Source organism: Dromiciops gliroides, chromosome 3, assembly GCF_019393635.1.
Source record: "Dromiciops gliroides isolate mDroGli1 chromosome 3, mDroGli1.pri, whole genome shotgun sequence".
In the NCBI taxonomy this organism is placed as follows: Eukaryota; Metazoa; Chordata; class Mammalia; order Microbiotheria; family Microbiotheriidae; genus Dromiciops; species Dromiciops gliroides.
Window position 1 is genome coordinate 188,673,006 of NC_057863.1, and position 22,044 is coordinate 188,695,049.

General features: G+C 38.6%; 1 protein-coding gene across 1 annotated transcript in view; it reads right to left on the minus strand.

Annotated features, from left to right (window-relative positions):
- SLC9A4 (solute carrier family 9 member A4) overlaps window positions 1–22,044 on the minus strand; it is an 83,615-nt gene that overhangs the window by 25,237 nt on the left and 36,334 nt on the right. The window contains exons 3-7 of the mRNA XM_043997013.1: window positions 17,109–17,368; window positions 15,152–15,369; window positions 4,594–4,796; window positions 2,628–2,714; window positions 53–123 (exon numbers count right to left, since the gene is read on the minus strand). Coding sequence (XP_043852948.1) covers window positions 53–123; window positions 2,628–2,714; window positions 4,594–4,796; window positions 15,152–15,369; window positions 17,109–17,368 — 839 coding nt within the window. The remainder of the gene's footprint in view (window positions 1–52; window positions 124–2,627; window positions 2,715–4,593; window positions 4,797–15,151; window positions 15,370–17,108; window positions 17,369–22,044) is intronic.

Here is a 22,044-nt window from a genome sequence, read left to right on the forward strand (position 1 = left end):
GATGTTCTCTTTCCCAGGTATCATCTGCCCACAAAATGCCCAGTTTTCTTACTTGTCTCTCACTTGGTAGTGGCTCCACTGTCCACACACATCTTCAATTCCAGCCTTCAAATGGTCCATCAGCTACCGAAATTGAACACAAGAAAATGATAGTTTGTGAGGGGTTAATTCTGACAAGTACAGAAACAAAGTTCATGCATGGGGAAAATTAGGCACCTAGCAGAGTGGGCCTTTAATGTCCTCTCAGTATGCCCAACTATCTTTCCAAGTGCTTTACCTACGTGATACCCAACATTGTCTTATCATTTAGTTTCATGGATTCAGAGACTATAAATTTATTTTTTGATGATGGCTAGAATTTCTACTAATAACAAATACAGGTTATCTGTAAACATCTCAATAGAAATAACTAAGAAGTATACAGTTGGTGAAACCTAACTTATACACATTTTAATAATTAATAGCAACCTCTGATCTCTCTGAAAAGAAAGAACAAATACCACCATGGTTAGATTTAGTTTGTTTCTTCTATAGTAAATAGAGTCATCTATATGGTATAATGGTTAGAGTTCTGGACAAGAAGTCAGGAAGACCTGATTTCAAATCTTGCCTCTGTTACTTACTAGTTGTTTGACTTTGGACAAATTACTTAAATTCCCTCAGGGAATAACCTAGCCATGAAATTAAATGACTTATGCTTGCCTAGGGTCACCTGGATGATGAGGCAGAGGCAGAAATTTAAAACCCAGGTATTCCTGACCTCAAAGCCAGCTCTCTATCCAACCTGCTACTGGACCTCTCTTTTGGGAATTTAGCAACAGCACATCAGTCCAAAGGAAATACAGATCAACCTCCAAATGGATTTATGGCAGGAAACTTCAGGATGTTAGTTTCTGACATTTTCACTAAATAAAATTACAGAATAAATTTAGACCTAAATACTATGTCAGTTCACTGAGTTCTGCCATGAATGAATTGTTCTCTCTCAGAGAGGAAAAAAAAGGGATCAAAAATTTAATATCCTAATTCCTTTGCTATATACATAACCTTTGGTTTCTTGTAACAAATAATGCTTCTCAATTGTACCCCTCCTCCTTAATTAGATATTCTCACATTTCCATCAGCTTCTTAAGGTTTGGGTTGGATTATTTTAGTTTCCACTGCTCTAATAACTTTATATATATATAAAGCATATATATATAGGTTTTTAGAGCTTATATAAGTCATTTAATTTCATGGCTAGTGAATATATTTTCCCCACCAAAATATTTGCAATCTCACTAAAATCCTACTCCCTTACCTCATTGTATCTTGGGTTCTCAAAGGCTATGATGGAACACAAACTATAGCTGGTTTTATCAAGCTTAAAAGGCTGTAAATATGAGCCTGATGATGGAGTGTGTTGTTGTCTGAGGATTAGCCCGGATTTCAGGGTAACCTCAGTACACCTAAGTACAGCAATTTTTATCACAAGATGGCCAGCTATACAAGATCACAAAAAAAATTGTCCCCAGCAACTGTGAAATACTAAGATGAGACAGCAATCTACTTTGGTGGAAAGCGTGCCCACATATTTGAAACCACTGACCTTTCAAAGTAAAAAATTCCTAATGCTAGAGAAGAACCTCCAAAAATGGGGAGCTTTGGTCAAGCTGATTTTCAAGCTGGTATGACTTTCAAACCAATACCACCATCTCTTCTCAGATTCTAGTGGAGGCTGCCCAGAATCTTGTACTCAAATTCATGGAAATAGCAACTCCCTTCAGGTCACTGGCCCTACTTTCAGATCCACCCTCAACAACGATGATCCAGGAGCAAAACCCCTATAGAGAAGAGACCTGTGATTCCTACCTCCACTGATACCACCATTACCAGCCAGACATCAATTATTATCAATTGATGGAAACCCATATAGCCCAAGAGGAAGAAAGCAACAGTTGTAGGGATTTGATATGGTAATTGTCAATGCAGGTAATAAGGTCCCCATCTTCTCAGCAGCTGTAGCTACTGAAGATTTGGATAAGAAAGTCTTTACCACCTTGATAATATCAAATGATTCACCATCAGAAACCAATATGGTCTTATTAATAATGGAAATGATATTCAACAAGTCATATTATTGTCTGCCTTATTACCCCTAAGGACTAATGGTCCTTTCCATCTGACTTGCAGCCAAATCCTATGTGTACTGTCTACCTCTCCTTGAGAGTAGGGACTGTCTTACTTCCTGGTTTGTGTTCCTAGCACTTAGTGCTTTGCATATAGTAATTACTTAATAAAATAATTTCTCATTTATTTACTAATTCATTCAACAAGGCTGGAAAAATTCCTGTAACAGGAGGCCACTGGACAGAATTTCTAAAAGCAGTAACTGTCTAACATAACCCTACCAAAAATTTGAAAAGAGCAGTTACTCTGAGAAAAAGATCACAAGGTCAGTGATTGATTGAGCTGAGGCAGGAAGTCCAACTTTCTTAGTCATTCTGTCCTAGCATTCTAATGACAACTACATAACATATGATAGCCTCCCACTTGTACTGCAGGTAGATGCAATGCTCTATTTGGGAAGGTTAAGTGGTTTCTACTGAATCAGTTCTCTAATTCTTTTAGTTAAATAGACAGCTTACACGGGTATGAAGCTCTTCATTGATGGATTCCTTTTTGTTCGTCTTTTTCACATCTAGGTATCTGACCAATGGGCCAATGGTGATTCCCTGGATTGGAAAGAACAGCAAAAATTTTCACTTTATTATTCCTATTTAAAACTCAGAGATGAAAATTGGAAGGTAAATGAGATCATACAATTTAGAAAGGGGTATTAGAGATAATCTAGTCTAATCTCCTTTTACAGACAAAACTGAGGCACAGAGAGATGCAGTGAATCTTTCAAGGTCACATTGTCAATAAGTGGCAGCATTGGGACTTGAGACAATGAAGAAACCCCAGGGATGCTCACATCACCTGAGTAATCTTGGCAAATTAAGGTCAGCAATAATGAACAAAACCCCTCTTTCCCTTTTTTATCAACTCGCTGCCATTCCCCAGAAGTCTTCCAACTCCCTTCCTCTCCCACCCTCCCAGCATCAATCAGCACCAGTCCCCAGGTCCAGGCTTCCTGTTCCCAACACCCAACACTTGGTTCTGCTTCACACTAAGAACTCTGTAAAACCCCACCAAACTTTACAGTTTTGAGTTGCCCCATTCCATATGAGGTTCCAAAAGTGTACTCAATTCTACCTGGGTCCTAGTGGACCTGACCTGTATCCACCATTATTCCTCTTTGTCCTTCATGTTACAAGTGTGTCCCCCCCATAAAGCTGTCTTTTTTTTTCTTACTGTACTACTTCATGTTTACTTGCACTAAACTACCATTATTCCAAATCTTCATAAACCTGTATAGCGACATGATGCCTCCTGAAATCAGTGGTATTTTTACTACATAAAATCTATGGATTTACTTAATGCCCTAGTTTTCTTGGACTAGGCTCTCAACAGGAAAACTGTTTCCATATTATAAAATATAAGAAGGGCAGGGAAGGACTGAAGAGGTCATTTAAGTCCAACCTCTCCTTTTATAGCTGAAGAAACTAAGACCTGGGAGAAGGAAAATACCAGGGTCTGAAAACTATTTAGCAAAACCAGAACTAGAATTTAAAGCTCTAGTGTCCCTACTAAACTAATTATCTGGTTATTATTATGAAGTATATTGCTTTATTATAATCAACATCTTTTGTTTTTATTAAATACCATAAAGCATTCTTTTGTTACAGTTAATTATATCATTTTACATATTATCAGAATTAATAATAACAACAAAATAATTAACTAGTGCACTCAGTGGGGTTTCAAGAGTCCAAAATTCTAGCCTTGGTTCTACCATTAACTACTTTTAATAATATACAACCTGAGCAGGGTAACTAATTTTTTAATCTCTATTTTATTTTATAAAGAAGGAATAAAGTTTTTCATCCTAAGTAGCTTTGAATTAATTCTGTGAAGATTAATTCTAATTGAAATATGAACTATCAAGGTACTGGCAAATGTCTTTTCTAGTATTATCTGGGATTTTAATATCAGAGGAGTCAGGTGGAAGCCATTATGATCCCCTAGTTGTTAGTACTATTTCCCTTCTCAAGTTATCTTAGATTTATATATTCTACGTATCTCAATACAGTTGCAGATAAGATGCCAACCTGCATTGGCAGAGGGAGTTTCCTCACCTGGGAAATCACAGGACCTATCCATGGTTGTGTCCACGTTGTATGTCCCCTCTCAGTAAAGTGTAAGCTCCTTATAGGAAGGTGCTCTTTGTAGTCACAGTGACTCAGACAAAGTACAAGCTTGATAAATATATTGACTTTGAATTTGCATACTGTGGAGCTTACAGTTAAAAGTCAACTTAAATCAACACTTTTCAACAGTATTTGAAGCCTCTGTTCTGATCTAGTTTTTCTTTGAGCTATTAAAGCCAAATGCTGAAAATTAAGTAGTCTGTTTTTTTTTTAATTTATGCCTGCATATTGAAGGGAGGGGAGGAGGAAATATTAGAATATGATAAAAGTTACTTTCTTTTTTCAAAAGAAACTCACCAACCTGAATGAATACAGTAAAATATATAATAACAAGAGTAGCTGTCACAAACATTTTCTTCCTAGGAAACAGAGACAAGGGCAGCAAAAATGCAAGAGAAAAACTCCCGGCTCCTCTGAGTCCACTGTAGAAGATAATACACTGGTCCTTGATGGTGAAAGGAAAAGTCCGAAACTGGTTACTGACGTAGAAGAGAGCAAATACACCTACCAAGGGAAAAGGAAATGTTAGAGAATCTAATCTAATCCAATCCAATAAACATTATTAAGCACCTACAATGTGCTGAACACTGTGCTAAGCATCGAGGATACAATAAATAAAAAGAAAGACAATCCCTTCCTTCAAGTAAAGGGGAGACAGTCACAAAAGGAGGCAAAGAAAAGGTTCACAGCAATATGGGAATCAAGGTCCAATGAATGTGGCTCTAACATAGACTAATCAAATTCAGCATTTAAATAAGGGAGTGGGTTCTATTTAGTCAAGCAAATAAGCTGGGGGGTGTTGGGGTTGGTCTACAACAAGCAAAGCAAATCAGTGTCACTGAACTGTTTGCTTTGCATTCAGCTGCTCTGGCATCCTATTGACAGCTGGACTAACCATTGTTCAGTAGGAATCCTGCCTTTTTGGAAGAGTCAAAACATTCTGCACCAGATTCTATGTTCCTTGATTCAAATACATTCATTCATTTAACAAAACTTTTAAAAAATGATAAACATTTTTATTTCTAATTTTGAGTTCCAAATTTTATCCCTCCTTCCATCCTTCCCCTTCCCCCTCCCTGAGGCGGTAAGCAATCAGATGTGGGTTATACAAGTGCAATTATGCAAAGCATTACCATCTTAGTCATTTTGTACAAGAAAACTTGAAAAAAAGAAAAAATGGAAGTGAAAATAGCATGCTTTGGTCTATGTTCAATCAATATCAGTTCTTTCTCTGGAGGTGGATAGTATGTTCCATCAATAGTCCTTTGGAATTGTCTTGGATCATTGTATTGCTGAGAATACAGTTTTTCATCAGACAATACTGCTGTCTCTGTGCACAATGTTCTCTTGGTTCTGCTCACTTCACTATACATCAGTTCATACAAGTCTTTCCAGGCTTTTCTGAAATCATTCTGCCTGTCATTTCTTATAGCATAATAATATGCCATCGCCATCATATACCACAGCTTGTTTAGCCATTCCCCAATTGATGGGAATTCCTTTGATTTCCAAATTTTAGCCACCACAAAAAGAGATGCTCTAAATATATTTTTTTTTACAAATGGGTATTTTTCTCTTTTTGAAGATGTCTTTGGGATATAAACCTAGCAGTGGTATTGCTGGATCAAAGGGTATGCACAGTTTGATATCAGGGTTCGAAATTGCTCTCCAGAATGGTTGGATCTTTTCACAACTCTACCAACAATGGATTAGTGTCCCAGCTTTTCCACATCCCCTCCAACATCCAATATTTTTCTTTTTTCTTATATTTGTCACTCTGATAAATGTGAGTTGATACATCAGAGTTGTTTTAATTTGCATTTTTCTGCTCAATAGTAATCTAAAACATTTTTCACATGATTATTATACTATTCATATGATTTTTCATATTATTTGATTTCTTTAACAAAAACTTTTAAAGCACCTTTTAGAAGCAAGACATTATAACCAGCATAGCATACAGACCTCCAAAAATCAATGTGGTTTAGTAGACAGAGGATACCTATTGAAGTTAGGTCTTGACAAAGTCTTGTCTGACATATATTAACCATGTTACTATGTCACTTAACCTCTCTGAGCCCCAGACAACTGCTTAAAACTTTGAGATTCAGTTGAGTTTCCTACAGAGATGAAATCAGTGGTTGGACTTCCTTTCCCTTCTTTCCACCCCACTCTTCCAAAAAAGTACATTTAAAATCTGTTTTCAAATTGTCAGTAAGATGTGGGGATGTTTTTTAAAAAGCTCTTAATATCATGTATAAAACACAATCAATATATACTATTTCTACATAACAATATATACTAATTAATGCAAATATACTCAATATATGTTTGGGTATTTTAGAAGAGGATCTTATCTATTTAAAATTGGAAGGGACCTCAGAGGCTAACTACTCCAACCTCTTCATTCTATAGATGAGGAAATAGGCCAGTGAGGTCAACTGAATATCCGAAGTCACATAGATAGTCTGCATCAAAAGTGGTATTTGAAGGTAGATTTTCTGACTGCAGAGACAGGGCTCTTTTCCCTTTAATGTCCAGCCAGGGCGGTTTTTAGTTTCATGTTTGTTTTGTTTTTGAACACAATATAATACAAAAATTTTGTTATTACAGAAAAAACTATGCATACTTTTAACCCATAATTTGTGAATATTGCTTGTAAAAATTGTCTATCCTGACCACTAAGACAAGAATGTCACCAGCTAGAGTGGATGCCCAGGAGCCATCATCTCACCAAGCAATCAAGAGATAGAAAATATGGAAGTCTTTCTTGCAGAGGCAACTGGGAGAGATAGCCCTAATCAGCAGAAGATGGTAGCCCACTAGAAATCTATCAAAAAAGACACCTGGGAGATATATTCCAGGAATGGAGGTTATGTTGGAGCAGGGGAGATTTATATTTTCTATATTTTCTACAAGTTAACCCACCCAGATAGGAGAAGAATGCTTGTACGGCTGAAGTAGACAAAGGGAACTGCTCAGCTGATTGGTTATGACCTTTGTGTTCAATGTTCAATTGGCCCCATTCCTTTTGGGAGGATCTGGAGATTCAATGTCATGAACTGCTTTATGTTAGTAATGAGTTCACTTTATGGAAATCTATCCTTACTTCCTGCTGCTCTTTTCAGTGCCTGAAAATTTTTCTATCTCTCATTCAATTATGACTATTATAATTCTGCTGGGAGGTGGTGCTTCTGAAAGGGCCTGCAAAAATGTGGGAATGATGTAAGGACAATCAATAGATCCTAAGAATCACCAGGAACAAAGATGAACTGATAACTTCAGAAAGGTGTGTTTAGGCATTGTTTCTCCAGGTGAACTGGTAGGAAATTGGTCCTATTAGTGCCCGGATCTATCTGAAGACATGAGCTTTTCTCTGATCTTCCAGTGCTACAATGGATGGTGGTACAGGCTAAAGTCAGGAAGACACATCTTCCTGAGTTCAAATCTGGCCTCAGATACTTACTAGCTGTGTGACTCTGGGCAAGTCACTTAACCCTGTTTGCCTCAGTTCTTCATCTATAAGAAAATGACAAACCATTCCAGTATCTCTTGAAGAGTTTGGACAAAACTGAAATGACTGAAGAACAACAGTGGCCTGTGACTATAAAAGCAGGGGACTGAATTAAATTACAGTCCATAAGGCTGCTGCCAGCCTGAGAGTCTACAAGGGCCTGTACCCAAAGGATCCGGTCATTTGTGGTTCCTTGTACCAGAGGCAAAAAACCAAATGGCCAGTCATGCCCCTGCTAGTGGAGGTCAGAGATGGAGTAGCCTCCCTGCTGTGGGAATCCTTTTATAACCTCCTTTCTTGTATCTTTGGGTCTTTTAGCTAGGCAACTTGTCAACAAATTTTGTGGCTGGCCACAATATGGGACAAAGTTATCAGTAAAAAATCAGGAACAATCTGGTAATGGTCAGTTATGGCTGCTCTCTTCCCTTCCTACATAGATTGCTTGATAGTCAGAACCACTCATTGTAGCCTAAGTAGAATAGTAGCTTGCTCCCAGGTGTACACTACAGATCCTTTTTGCTGTAAGGAAGGTGATGGTTGTCTGTATCCAAGCAATCACAACTTTGAACAATTCAAACAACCCTCCACAAATTGACATGATGACTGCTTCCTTCTAGGGAAATCATAGGATCATAAATTTAAAGCCAGAAGAGACCATAGAGAACCATTAAGTTTAATCACCTGGCTTTACAGATATGGAAAGTGATTCTCAGAGAAGTTGTTACTGGATCAGCATCCCACAGCTGGTAGGTATCTAAGGCAGGATTTGAACCCAGGTCTTTCTGACTCCAAGTCCACTGTCCTATCAGTTAAGGCTCCTTTCCACTCCAAAGCCTTGGATGGACATGCAAAAGATGCTTCAATAGATGACAAATTTCTGGTCCTATTGAAAGTCTCCCAATTCACTAGTTCACAGTTTTAGCCTGGAGTAGATCATCAAAATACTCAAAGTAAGCCACTAGCAAGCTGTTTTCATTAACATATGGTGGAAAATTCCTATTCTCATGCTTTACCATGTCATGGAAATAGGTTCTCAAAGTCTATTCTAGAGAAGTGTAAGCTCTGAAATAATACCCATCTGGCAAGGTTTCTCTCTCTCTCTCTCTCCCCCTCCTTTTATATATATACATACATATATATGTATATATATATACATATATGTGTGTATATGTGTATATATAGATATATGTGTGTATATGTGTATATGTGTGTATGTATGTATGTATATAAAATGACATGCACACACATACACACTTAAGGAAGTGATCCAGGCAAACAACTTTGTAATCCATTAACTTCTAATATCTCTGGGCACTGGAAGCCCCAAGGCTAACTTCCTTATTAGATTATTAAGCACTGGAATTTAGGGTCTCCAAACTAGAAGAGCTGGTTTAGAAGTTAGCAAGAGGAATGTGACATTTGTTGCTGCATAGGATTGTAATCTTTGCTTTGGGGAAAACCACTGAAGGCAGTGAAGGAAGAATAAAGATAGAAAGGGTCAGGGTGGGAGCAAGAAGTCTTTCTGACCCAGAAAGCAGCTCTCTGGAGCTGGGAGTGCTCCCAGGAATCTGAAAGAGCTGTTTATACATTTTCTGCAGCTGCAGCCTTTGGGTTTGGGGGCTTTCAGACCCTGGTGGGATTCTTCCACCCTTTTCTCTTTCCTTCATGGGGCTTTGGGACAAGATGATGCACATATTCTGAGATTCCTGGTGGAACTCTCTTTTCCTGAAGATACTTTCAAAGAGTGTATTTAGTTGCCCTGCAAAGATTCTTTTTTCAGCTCTGATCTAGAGATGAAAAGACCTTCTTGAGCTTTGAGTGTAAAGAATTTCAAACCACATCTCCCAATCTAAGGGGGGAAATGCATCAGGATGTACTAAAGAACATGGATGTCTGAGTTGGAAAACATGGATTCTAGGTCTGGGTTTGCCACTAACTAGCTCTACAACCTCAACCAAGATACTTGTTCCCTGGGTCTGATTTCTACAACTGTAAAAAAAAAAAAATGATGACACATTGAACTGGATGATTTCTAAGGTTCCTTCTTGCTCAGAAATCTCATGTAAATTTTCCATGGGAAAATAGCCCCCTTCTTTTTCCTTTCTGTTTGCATGGATATGACCAGGTAGGTGGCAAAGTGGATGGAGCACTGGGCTTGGAATCAGGAAAATTCATCTTCATAAGTTCAAATTCAGCCTCAGACACTCACTAGCTGTGTGACCCTGGGCAAGTCACTTAAGCCTGTTTGCTTCAGTTTCCTCAATTGTAAAATGAGCTGGAAAAGGAAATGGCAAACCACTCTAGGATCTTTGCCAAGAACCCCAAATCAGGTCATGAAGAATTGATCACAACTGAAACAACCCAACAGCAATGAGCGACAATAAAATGCATGAATATTTATCAAATTTTGTATTATAGAGATTATGGCTTAGTGGATAAAATACCAGAAATTGGTATTTATAGTTGGAAGATATCTTCCAGATTGTCATATTTAATTCCCACATTTTACAGTTAGGAAAACAGATACCCACAGTGGTTAAACCCAAGGTCACACAAAAAGTAAATGGCAGTTAGGTAGGATTAGAAGTTTGGTCTTCTGGCTCTTAGTTCAGTGTTCTTTCCACTATTCTACATTTCCTATGTTTGTTTCTTCTGTGATTGTCTGATTGAGGGTTATATTCAGTAGCAGCTTAATACTCCTGAATTTTTGATGCTCTTTCTCAAGTGGTAAAAGCAGTTGAACATTCCAAGACACTACTCCCAGCTACTCCTGATGTTTCTTTTTTTCTTTACTCTCACAGTATCCCAAGAGTTGGAAGGAGCCCTTAGATTCCATCTAATCCAATCCATATCAGAAAAGAAATCCCCACGAAAAATAACCCAAATGGGGGATCATCCACCCACTCTTTCAGTACCTCTAGTGAAGCTGAATCTCTCCTGAGATGGCTCCATCTACTTTTGTCCATCTCTAATTGTAAGCAAGGTGCTCCTTACATTAGGCCAAAACCAGCCTTGGCAATGTCCACCTGTTGAGTCCCTCTGCTGTGAAACAGTCTTTCAAAGCCTGGAACTTTTCTTCGCTCTTTCCAGTGTCTGGGTTTTAGGGATGGGCCTCATGCTCCCTTCTCCCTTTTGGGGCTCTACTTCCTAGAGATAGCTTTTTTTTGAATCCTGGAATGCTTTGAGGAGGAAGCTGGTGGTACAGTGGGTAGAGCACTGATCCTGCAGTCAGGAAGATCTGAATTTAAATCTGGCCTCAGATCCTGGAAAAGTTACTTGACCTCTGCTTGCCTCAGTTTCCCAAACTGTGAAATGGGTATAATAATAGCACTCAGCCCCAGGGTTATTATGAGGAACAAATGAGATAATATTTGTAAAAAGCACTTAATTGATGTATTGTTGTTCAGCAGTTCAGTCATGTCCACCTCTTTGTGACCCCATATAGGGTTTTCTTGGCAAAGACAATACAGTGGTTTGCCTGAAGCCAGACTTGAATTTCAGGTCTTTCTAGGCGTTATATAACTGCTCATTCTTTTATGAGCAATTGTTTCTATTCTGACCAAAAACCCTGAAGGTCTTTCCTTCTCAGATTGATTTTTTTTTTGAGTAGGTGAAAGGGACCATTTTTTTTTTTTTTTGGCCTCATTTATTACCTAGGGAGACCTAGGAAAGACTTTACCTTAAAAAGACAAAGGTCTCCCACTGTATCCAGGGCCATCTGTAGTTGTCCTGATCTATGTCTTGCTGCTGGAACCAGATGCCTCTGAAGGAGAGAGGTTGGTGGCCTTGCACAGCCCTCCCTTACTTAAATCCAATTCACTTCAAGTCATGACATCACCTTCCTGATGTCATCGGTCCTCTTCAAGAACAACAACAATTCCTTTCCTCTTCCCTTTCAGCTGCCCCTACTCTATCTTTCTATACTGAGGTCTTTTAAGAAAGTCTTGTAATTGTAATGTTCCCTACTCCACACTGACCATCAACCCAAGAACAAAGTCCCTTCTGCCCCCTTTCCTCTGATCATCCCTCAAATATTAGAGTGAGTCTTAGTACAGATTGGAGCTGGCCTAAGTATTTCAAACATGCCTCCAAGCTGTAAAACCAAGCTGGCAACCAGGATTCCATAACCTCTACCTTGACCATTCAAATAGAACCAGAAACCAGACACCCCTTCTTACTGATAACCAAATGAACATTATCTTTGCCACTGTGAAGGGTAGGATGGCCTCCTGTCATGGGGCTCCCCTCAGCCTCTCCCTCGTTCTGAGGTATTGTCTCTCAAGGCTGAATTGAATGAATCTCCCTTCCCTGACAACATGCTCCCTTAAGTCCATCCATGTTTCATTCCTTTGGCATCAATATCCCAGTCTTCTCTGCTCTTCCATTGTGACTTTCAGAACTCCAGTTCTATTGTTAACAAACCATTCTTCACATTTGATGTGTGTCTTTCCCCTAGAAGTCATTTTGTACATATCTTATACATTTTGTAATTTTTTTTAACTTACCTGTCCCATAAGTTTCTTAAAGGAAGAGATTCCTTTTTGACTCAGCACACAGTGCCTGGCACATACTAGATGTGACTAAATGCACATTGAATTGAATTAAACAAATAAACTGGCAACACTGCCTAGATTCTCAAGCTATGGACCAACTCATTTCAAGTTATTATTATTTCAGAGTTACAAATTCAATGTAATAGACACATTATTTAGTTCCTAAAACCTTAATTCAGAAGACAGATAAAGCCACTACTCAAACATATTTCATTTGTTTGAATGATTTAATATAGTATCATGCAGAAGTTTCACAATAAAGCCTGATAAACTGTCCTCTCTTATGCTAGGTATATTTTCTCAAGATCCTTAACACATCCCAAATCAGGAGCTCCCGTCCTATTTTAGGGTGAAGTCTCATAACAGTGCTAAGATTTGTTTGACCCAGGATATAATTTGTGAGATCTCATTCTCACCACTCAAAAAAGTGCAAATTATAGCTGTTTATAATCTATAGCTGATCTAAAATGCAAGACTGTAGAAATTGGCAGAAAGGTGAGAGGGAAGGGGATAAATTTATCAGGATAAGATAAATTTATCAAGCTAAACATAAATGTGTTGATGTAAAAGTTCTCTTAACTTTTTACAAAAAGCTCATTTACTCTAGACTACTTATCTGAACATAATGTGAACACTCTTTGGAAAAGACCCTGGAAGAAACATGGAAGGCAAAAGGAAAAGGGGATGGATGGCAGAGAATGAGATGGATATTTTCATGGAAACAACAAACATATGAACTTGGACAGATTTTGAGAGATAATGGAGGATACGACATAGCATGCTATGGTCCATGGGGTCACAAAGAATCTAGCATGACTGAATGACTCAACAGTGACAGCAGCAACAAAAACAGTAAGAGATCTGCAAAGTGGGTTCTGTGCCCCTCAGGCGACACTCTGACCAGACTGCATTAAAGCCATAGGCTGACCCCAAGGCAGATATAATCTACAAATCACAGGGTGAATCTCACTCTCCCTGAAATAACCGTTCAGGGGGTTCATTTCCAACATAACTATAGCTATCTTCCTCATCTTTCCCTGTGTGCAAATTCCCAACCTCCCTCCTTCAGAACTACATTCCTCCCCTACTCCAGACTGTTACAGCTACTACCAGAACACAGATACCCCTGTGAATATCCACTTCCCTCCACGTTATTCCCCACATTCCTCCACTTTATTCCCGACCGACCTCCATCTCATTCCCCACCACCTGTTGGTTTTGAGTGGCAACCCTTCAGAGAGTCTCTGTGCTTCAGAAAAGTAATGGGTGAGTGTACAAGCTCCATCTCCTCTCTTTTTCAGTTAGAGTGGGACAGAGTTAGCATGATCTGACATGGGTGAATTGGACAGCACAGACTTCTATTATCTTTATCCCCAAACCCAACACTGTTCAAGAGCTCTATCATTTTCCATGATTGCAATTTTGGTGTCCTCTTCAGCCCCTCTCTCTCATTCTCTCTCTCTCTCTCTCTCTCTCTCTCTCTCTCTCTCTCTCTCTCTCTCTCTCTCTCTCTCTCTCTCTCTCTTTCTCTCTCTCTCTGTGTATGAGGCAATTGGGGTTAAGTGACTTGACCAGGGTCACACAGCTAGTAAGTGTTAAGTGTCTGAGGTCAGATTTGAACTCAGGTCCTCCTGACTCCAGGGCCGGTGCTCTATTCACTGAGCCACCTAGCTGCCCCATCTCACTCTCTCTTAACATTAATTTAATCAGTTTCCAAATGTGATTGTCTCTTCCTCCACAACATCCCTAGTATATGTTCCATTCTCTGTACTCACACATCTGCCATCTTAGGTCAGGCCTTTATCATCTCTTTCCTGGTCTATTGCAATAGCCTTTTACCTGGCCCCCTTGCTTCAAGTTCCTCCCCAATCCAATCCATCTTCCACTCAGTCACCAAATTGATTTTCCTAAAACTCAGGTGGCTCCCTATTTAATCTAGAATAATTTTATTGCACCTTCATCTCATCTTTTAAACATCCCCCCTTATCAATAAATTCCAATGGTTTCCTATTACCTTGAGACTTAAATATAAAATCCTCTGACTTTTAAAGTCCTTCACAACTTGGCCCTTCCTATCCACACTGGCTTTCTTGCTGTATTTTGGACAGGACACTCATTCTTTGGACTCTGTTTTCACTGTACCTTGGATGTTCTTCCTCCTTACTTCCTCTTCCTAGAATCTTTGGCTTCCTTCAAATTTTATCTCAAATCCTACTTTCTGCAAGAGGTCATTTATACTGCCTATATCTTGTCTCTACTTGATTTTTCATAAGTCGCCTCTCCCATGAGAATACAATCATTCTGAAAGCACTGACAGTTTTATTGTTTGTTTGGTTTGTTTGTTTTGCTTTTCTTTGGTCAGTATTTCCCACAGTCCATGGCACTGTGTAAACTCTTATTTATACTTGTCCTTGATTGATTTATTTCTGCTTTTATGTAAGTTTTATAATATATACCATTAATACAGCAGTATACTATATGGCATAAATAAATATACACATTTTGGGATGCATGTTCAATTTTTTCTTACTAATGGAGTGAATAATCAAAACAGCTTAGAAACCATTGCTTTAGGCAACTAAATAGTCTTATCATGTGAAAAATATTCTGTTCTGAGTGTGTAGGTGAAAAATGTTTCCTGGCTGTATAACATGCCTATTCTTTCCTAACTGGTTAAACCGGTTAGTGTCAAGTTTCTATTTTTCATATTGAATCTGTTTTTTTCCTTAAAACAAATAAAACACAGCCTTGTAACTCTCCAGGGCTGTGACATTGAGCTGCTGGCTTCTTACTTATCGCTCGCCAAATCTGGCAGAAGATCAGGGTGAAGCAGACGAAGGCCCAGTTCCACTCGTGGTCTTTTCCCACTGTTGACACTCCCATGAAGATGAAGATCAGGGTCTCACTAACACTGCTCAGCATCTTCATGAAGTACTTGATGGTGGTGTAGGAGGTCTGTGACACATTTTCTTCCACATACTTTTTCATTGTCACAGCACAGGCTGTGATCCTACAGGAGCAACAGAGTCTCAGTCAAAGCTACCAATTCTTCAACAACTTCAAAAATCATCCTACTGACAGAGATAAATATCAGCCTATCTTTTAACCCAAATGATCTTTCTTCTTTGCTGTCATACTTTAGATTTTTAAAAAAAAAAATCTATTTCTTATACTGGCCATCTCTCAAAGGTAAGGACTCAACCTAGGAACCAATTTTACATAACCAGATATATAAAGGTTTTAACCAATTTTATATAAAAGCAAAGTTTTTATATAAATCATTGTCATATATGAATATATATACATGTACACCAGTTATGTATAAATATATGTATATGTGTGTGCATATATAAAACTACTTTGATCTAATTCATTTTCATTGCAATCTTATGCATTTTAATTTATTCATTTAGAAAATATTATTCTAAGAAGGGGGACATAGGTCTCACAAAAGTGCTGAAGAGGTCCATGACACATGCAAAAAGAGTGAAAGGTTTCCCAAAAGTTGAGGTGGAAGCAACTTAATTATTCAAAATAGAGCAGTTAATGAAATGCCAAACAGTCAATATTTGCTTCTGACAAATATGATATAAGTTGAGGAAGAATGGGCATGTATGACCTTTTCATCATAAAATGTCAATAAGTCTATCTGTAAAGGATAGCTTGCATCTTCCCCTTTAAGTTACCACCTTTTACCCTAAGTTTCCACATTCCCATTCTTTTCTCTCCATTTCAAAGAATACTTTCAATGGCACTAAGTCAGCATCAATTGCCTGGGAAGTATAACTGAGTCAGGCATGCTAACATTTAGCATTTCTTTTGATTGTTTTTATGTATACAATTCAATTAAAATATGTGAATTTGTGAGCACTGGTACAGAAAAAACCCATAGAGAGAATTGAAGGACTCAGAAAAACAAAACCATTCTCAGGAATAAAAGTCTGAGACCTACACTGAAGAAGGCAATTTAACAATTCTCTTCAGAAAACATCTAAACCTCTCACTTTCTCCAGTTACCTGTTCTCTCTCCGCACTGAAATAGCTGAATGATAATCCTTGCCCTGCCATAGGAGAGTGAGAATGTCATGTTTGGTGGTAGTAGCCAAGAGTGAGTTATTTCAGGGCCTACCTTCCGTTACTTTTATATATTATACATATTTAATATTATGTACATAATTACATATATAATTTTACTCAATTCCATATCTAATTTTATATAATTATAAATAATTTTGATTCAAAATAATTGAATTACTTTGTAGGCTTCAGACTTGTTTAATTAATTTAATTAATTGAAAGGTACTGTTAATTCAGTAATTTCCCATTACTGGAAGTTAGTAATAGTAAATTAACACTGAAATATTCTTCCTGCATTCTCCTTTAACACTGCTGAAGATTCTAAACTAATAGTACAAAACCACAACTCTCCCCTAAGGAAAATAATGGAGGGAATGCAAATGCAAATGTTGGGGAAACATTTGTGCTATGCAAAGGGCCTGAATTTGATTTTGTGAACATTAAAAAACTATAAATCCTGTAACACCTTTGGGGGTTAGTTTCAACAGTAATGAATTTTCTGATATATGCCCCTGATAAAATGTAAGCTACTTATGGGCAAGGACTGTTTGATTTTTTAGGTGCTCAGTAAGTGCTTGGGGATTGCTTGATTGATAAAAAAAAGTGGTCCCCACAAGGCTGTTCTGATATTCTTTTAAATACTGTGAGGGATGATTGTTAATTGGTACTCACGCCAGGATGCCAGAGAGGTAGAGTGTTTCAGCAGCTAAATAAGACAAATAGCTGAACATGAAGACGATCAGTGGTTCAATTGCAGAAATATTCTGTGTGAAACGTGTGATAAAGGCAGAAATGAAGCCGAAGATGATGCCAAAGAACACCCCCCCAACCCCTACCACAATAAACCGAGCAAATCCAGCCAAAATGTCAATGGGTTCTATGTCTTCAAATTTATGCATCTTCGTGAAGGCGATTAATATATTGTATAAAACCTGGATAAAAAACAAACAAACACTAATTTAGAAACATTTTAGGCTCTCAAAATTTTAACTTGGGTTTGAGCTAATAATAATAAATAATAATAATAAAAGCTAACACTTAAATAGCATTTTACTATCTTCCAGGTGCTAAGCCCTTTACAAATATTATCTCATTTGATCCTCACAACAACCCCAGGAAGTAGGTGCTATTGTTATCCCCATTTTGCAGATGAAAAAACTGAAGCAAAGTGAGATTAAGTAACTTGCCCAGGGTTACACAGCTAGTCAGTGTCTGAGACTAACTCTGAATTCAGGTCTTCCTGACTCCAGGCCTATGCAGGTGCTCTATCCATTGTGGCGTCTTTGTTATTGTGGAGTTGTGTCAGTCATGTCTGACTCTGTGACCCTATTTGGGGTTTTCTTAGCAAAGATACTGAAGTGGTTTGCCATTTCCTTCTCCAGCTCATTTTTTTTTGTTTGTTTTATTTTTTATTTTTTTGCAGGGCAATAAGGGTTAAGTGACTTGCCCAGGGTCACACAGCTAGTTAAGCGTCAAGTGTCTGAGGCTGTATTTGAACTCAGGTCCTCCTGAATCCAAGGCCAGTGCTCTATCCACTGTACTATCTAGCTGCCCCCTCTCCAGCTCCTTTTACAGATGAGGAACTGAGGCAAACAGGCAAACAAACTGTGCCACCTGGCTACCTAAAGACAATAAGACAAAAAGACAAAACCACTAGTAATAAAGACTAACTTTTAAGGCTCCCTGATTCAATTCTTAATCCTCTCAGTGAATAAGAATCTAGTTCAGTGCTGTTGTTGTTCAGTCATGTCCAACTTTTCATGACCCCATTTGGGATTTTCTTGGCAAGGATACTGGAGTGATTTTGCCATTTCCTTCTCCAGCTCATTTTACAGAAGAGGAAACTGATGCAAATAGGGGTAAGTGACTAGGGTCACACAGCTAGTAAGTGTCTGAGACCAGATTTGAATCCAGGTACTTCTGACTCCCAGCTGGTGCTCTCTCCACTTTGCCACCTAGCTGCCCTCTGGTTCAATACTTAGGTTTTCTAAAAATCTGTAACATAACCTACTTTGTATTTGTGGAAATATCAAGTACCATCATATAATGGAAAGAGCAGAATTAGAGGATCTATACTGTTAATACTATTAATAGTATACTATACAATTAATACAACCTTAGGCAATTCATATAACCTCTCTGGGCCTCATTTTCCTCATCTGTAAAGTATGGAGGTTGGACTCAATGGCCTCTATACTTCTCCCCATTTCTAAATCTAAGATCAATTATAGTGTCAGGGTGTATCATGTAATAAACTGAATACTAGACTTTGAGTCAAGAAGGTTTGGCCCATATTTGACACTGACTAGCAATGTGACCCTGAACAAAAACATGTATGTATCAAGTAAATTTCCCTGGGAATTATCTATTTACTAAAGGTTGGAACCTAAATAGGTAGAGTTCCCATGCCAAGAGTTTCCCACAATGAGGAAAGTCACTGATCTTTCAAATATTCCCATTTGTATCAGCCAACCTAACTTTCCTACGTAGAATTCCTAGAAGCAGGCATAAGGAACACACATGAAGACTGCCCCCCCCCCCCCATGCTTCACAACTCTGCCTATTAGAATCCTGGTTCCCTTGAGCTCAAGAGCCATCTCCTATAGGAGATTTTCCAGACCCATCCCAGTGGCAGCGTCCTTCTCCCCAATCCCTGACCAAATTATTTTGTATTTATTTTGTATTTATTTACTGTATTTGTATTCCCTAGTTTGTTTTATCAATATTAGATTCTGGCTTTGTCTTCGAGCCCTCAGTATTCATGGGGGAATTGCATATCTCCTTTCCGCATTAAGTGGTCTTTCAGCTGTAGTCCCCAACCTGCTTCTACTTTAGCCCTTGGTCCCAGAAATGACAGATGCCCATTGTTGACTCTCAAATGGGGGGGGGGGCTCTTCATCAATTTGCAAGGCTTTCAGCAAGTCTGGATTCAATTAGTAGTAGATTGAATTGGTAGTAGTCTCTTTTATTTAAATAAACTGAGGCCACATTTCTAGCAAACCTTGGCTTAGTTTTGAGAGGGAAAACAGTGATTTATGGTTACAAAAGAAATCCAAGAGAAATCCAGTGGTTTGACTGTTCCACCCCCTGCATGACTATGCTCCTGGAGCAACATAGATGAGGCCCTTGGAAATCACTGGGTGTTGCATATTCAAAGTTCAACTCAGATCAAGGAAGTGAGGAGCAAGATGAGAAGCTAGCATCTCCATCCCACAGCAACCAGAAACAGCAGCTTTGCATGAGCTTAACTGAGGTTTGTGGGGTGGGGGGGGAAGGGGTGCCTGAAGGCAAATTCAAAGAAAACTCCAAGAATATGTTCTAACTCGAAGATTTGCAAGCGGCTACCACAAATTGAAACTGCCCTCCATCTCCTTGCCATACTGAGAGAAGCATTGGGTTGGAAAGGATCTTGAGAGGTCACCAAGCTCATACTCTTGCCATCTGGTTCACTTTGGAAGGAATATACCACTAACCATTTTGAGAAATTGAAGTCCATGTATAATTAAGGAGGTTAACTTTATAGAGGCAGCACGGAATAATGATAGTGGCAGTCAGGAAGACTGAGGTTCAAGTGTTGGCCCTATACCTAATAACTAGACTACCTAGGGTAAGTCACCTTAACTTCTCAATGTTCCCTATGCAACCCTTTAAGACTGGAAAAAGTCGGGGCAGCTAGGTGGCACAGTGGATAGAGCACCGGCCCTGGAGTCAGGAGTACCTGAGTTCAAATCCGACCTCAGACACTTAATACTTACTAGCTGTGTGACCCTGGGCAAGTCACTTAACCCCAATTGCCTCACTAAAAAAAAAAAAAAAAAAGACTGGAAAAAGTCCTTGGAGTTCCCCACATTAATGAAATCACAAGTCTTCTTACCCATACTCACCTCAGCCCCTTTTTAGGGGGAAAGAAAACCTTAAAAAAAAAAAAGAAACCTTACAAATACGTTGGTACCTCAGCACTCGGTGTTAATTTGTTCCAGAAGGCAAGATGAGTGGAAAAAATGACAAGTACCAAATGAATTTTTCCCATAAGGAGTAATGTAAATTGAAATAATCCATTTCTGAACCTCAGAAATTTCACATTTTACTTAGCAAATTATAAATTGGTGGGGTTGTTTTTTGATACAAACCCTTAAAGCTAGGGAGACATAAAGTTTAACTTCCATTTACCACTCTCATCATAAGTGAAGACTTGTTGGGGCTGTGGAAGGCGGCTGGCAGGGAGGGGGTGGGGAAGGGAAACTAAGGTGTGAGGGGAGCAACCAGTAGAGCCAGCAGTGTGATGGGGAAGGGATACAGTGGGAGTGGAAGGGGGTGTCAACCATGGTGGTATCACTTTTAAGCTTAATCTGCATTAATAACTTTTTCCTCCATAACTTTCATAAATCTAAATAAACAAAACAATAAATCAAACCCAAATTTGTGCTGTTGCCTTTGTTCAGTTATTTCAGTTGTGTCTGACTCTCTGTGACCCCATTTGGGGTTTTCTTGGCAAAGCTACTAGAGTAGTTTGCCATTTCTTTCTCCATTTCATTTGAGAGATGGAGAAACTGAGGCAAACAGGGTGAAGTGATTTGCCCAGGATCACACAACTAGTAAATGTCTGAGGCTAGATTTGAACTCAGAAAGATGAGTCTTCCTGACTCCAGGCACCCTATCCTGATTCCTGACACCCTATCTACTGTACCACCTAGTTTCTGACCCCCAACCTTCAATTTGTCACATTTGCCAATTTCTTAGGTATAAATGTTCACACTGAAAATTTAACAATCATTTCTCAGAGTCAGTAAGAGTTGGCTTGGCTTGGCTTCAGTACAACCATGTCACTATGCTCCAACCAAGACTCAGGTATTTTATAGGCTCCTGTATATGTTGAAACATCTCCTTGCTCTCTGATGTCAGAAAGATCCAGAGTTGAGACATTTTGGATTAGTTTTTGAATAGCATGGGTTCACCAATGACATATTTACAACTGTGCCCCTAGGCCACAAATGGTATGAGAGTGTGATATGGCAATCAGAATCTTTACTACCTATTACAGAGACTATCATTAAGAACCATCTTCATTTGTCTTACAAAAGCATCAGATAGTATAATGATTTAAAAAAACATACACTGTTTTGCAGTAATAGATACTGTCACTTTAAACTGTAAATGTGACAGTTTTGAGAGAAGATAGTTGCTAAGGCTGGTTGACTAAAAATGATTGAAACCCAGAAAAAGGAAACCCAGAAAGGAGGGGAGATACTTTACTCCAAACAGTGAAGGAAAGAAAAAAAACAACCATAAGACTTTTCTAATTGATTAGAAAGGCACAGGTTTTGATAGCTGGAAGTGTAGAGATGCTAGTTCTTTGTTCCTTCCAGATTTCTTCAACAGATACTGGAAAGATGAGTTGACCAAAGGCTAAGGAATATAACAAAAACAAAACAAAACAAAACCCAACAACAACAACAAAAAAAAACCCAAACCCCACAAACAAGCCTTAAGACGCACAATTTTGACAGACTTAAGAAATAGACAAGGATCCTTAAAGAAGCCACAGAGAATTATTTCAATCAATCAGTCAATCAGTATACATTTATTAAGCATCTACTATACAACAGAC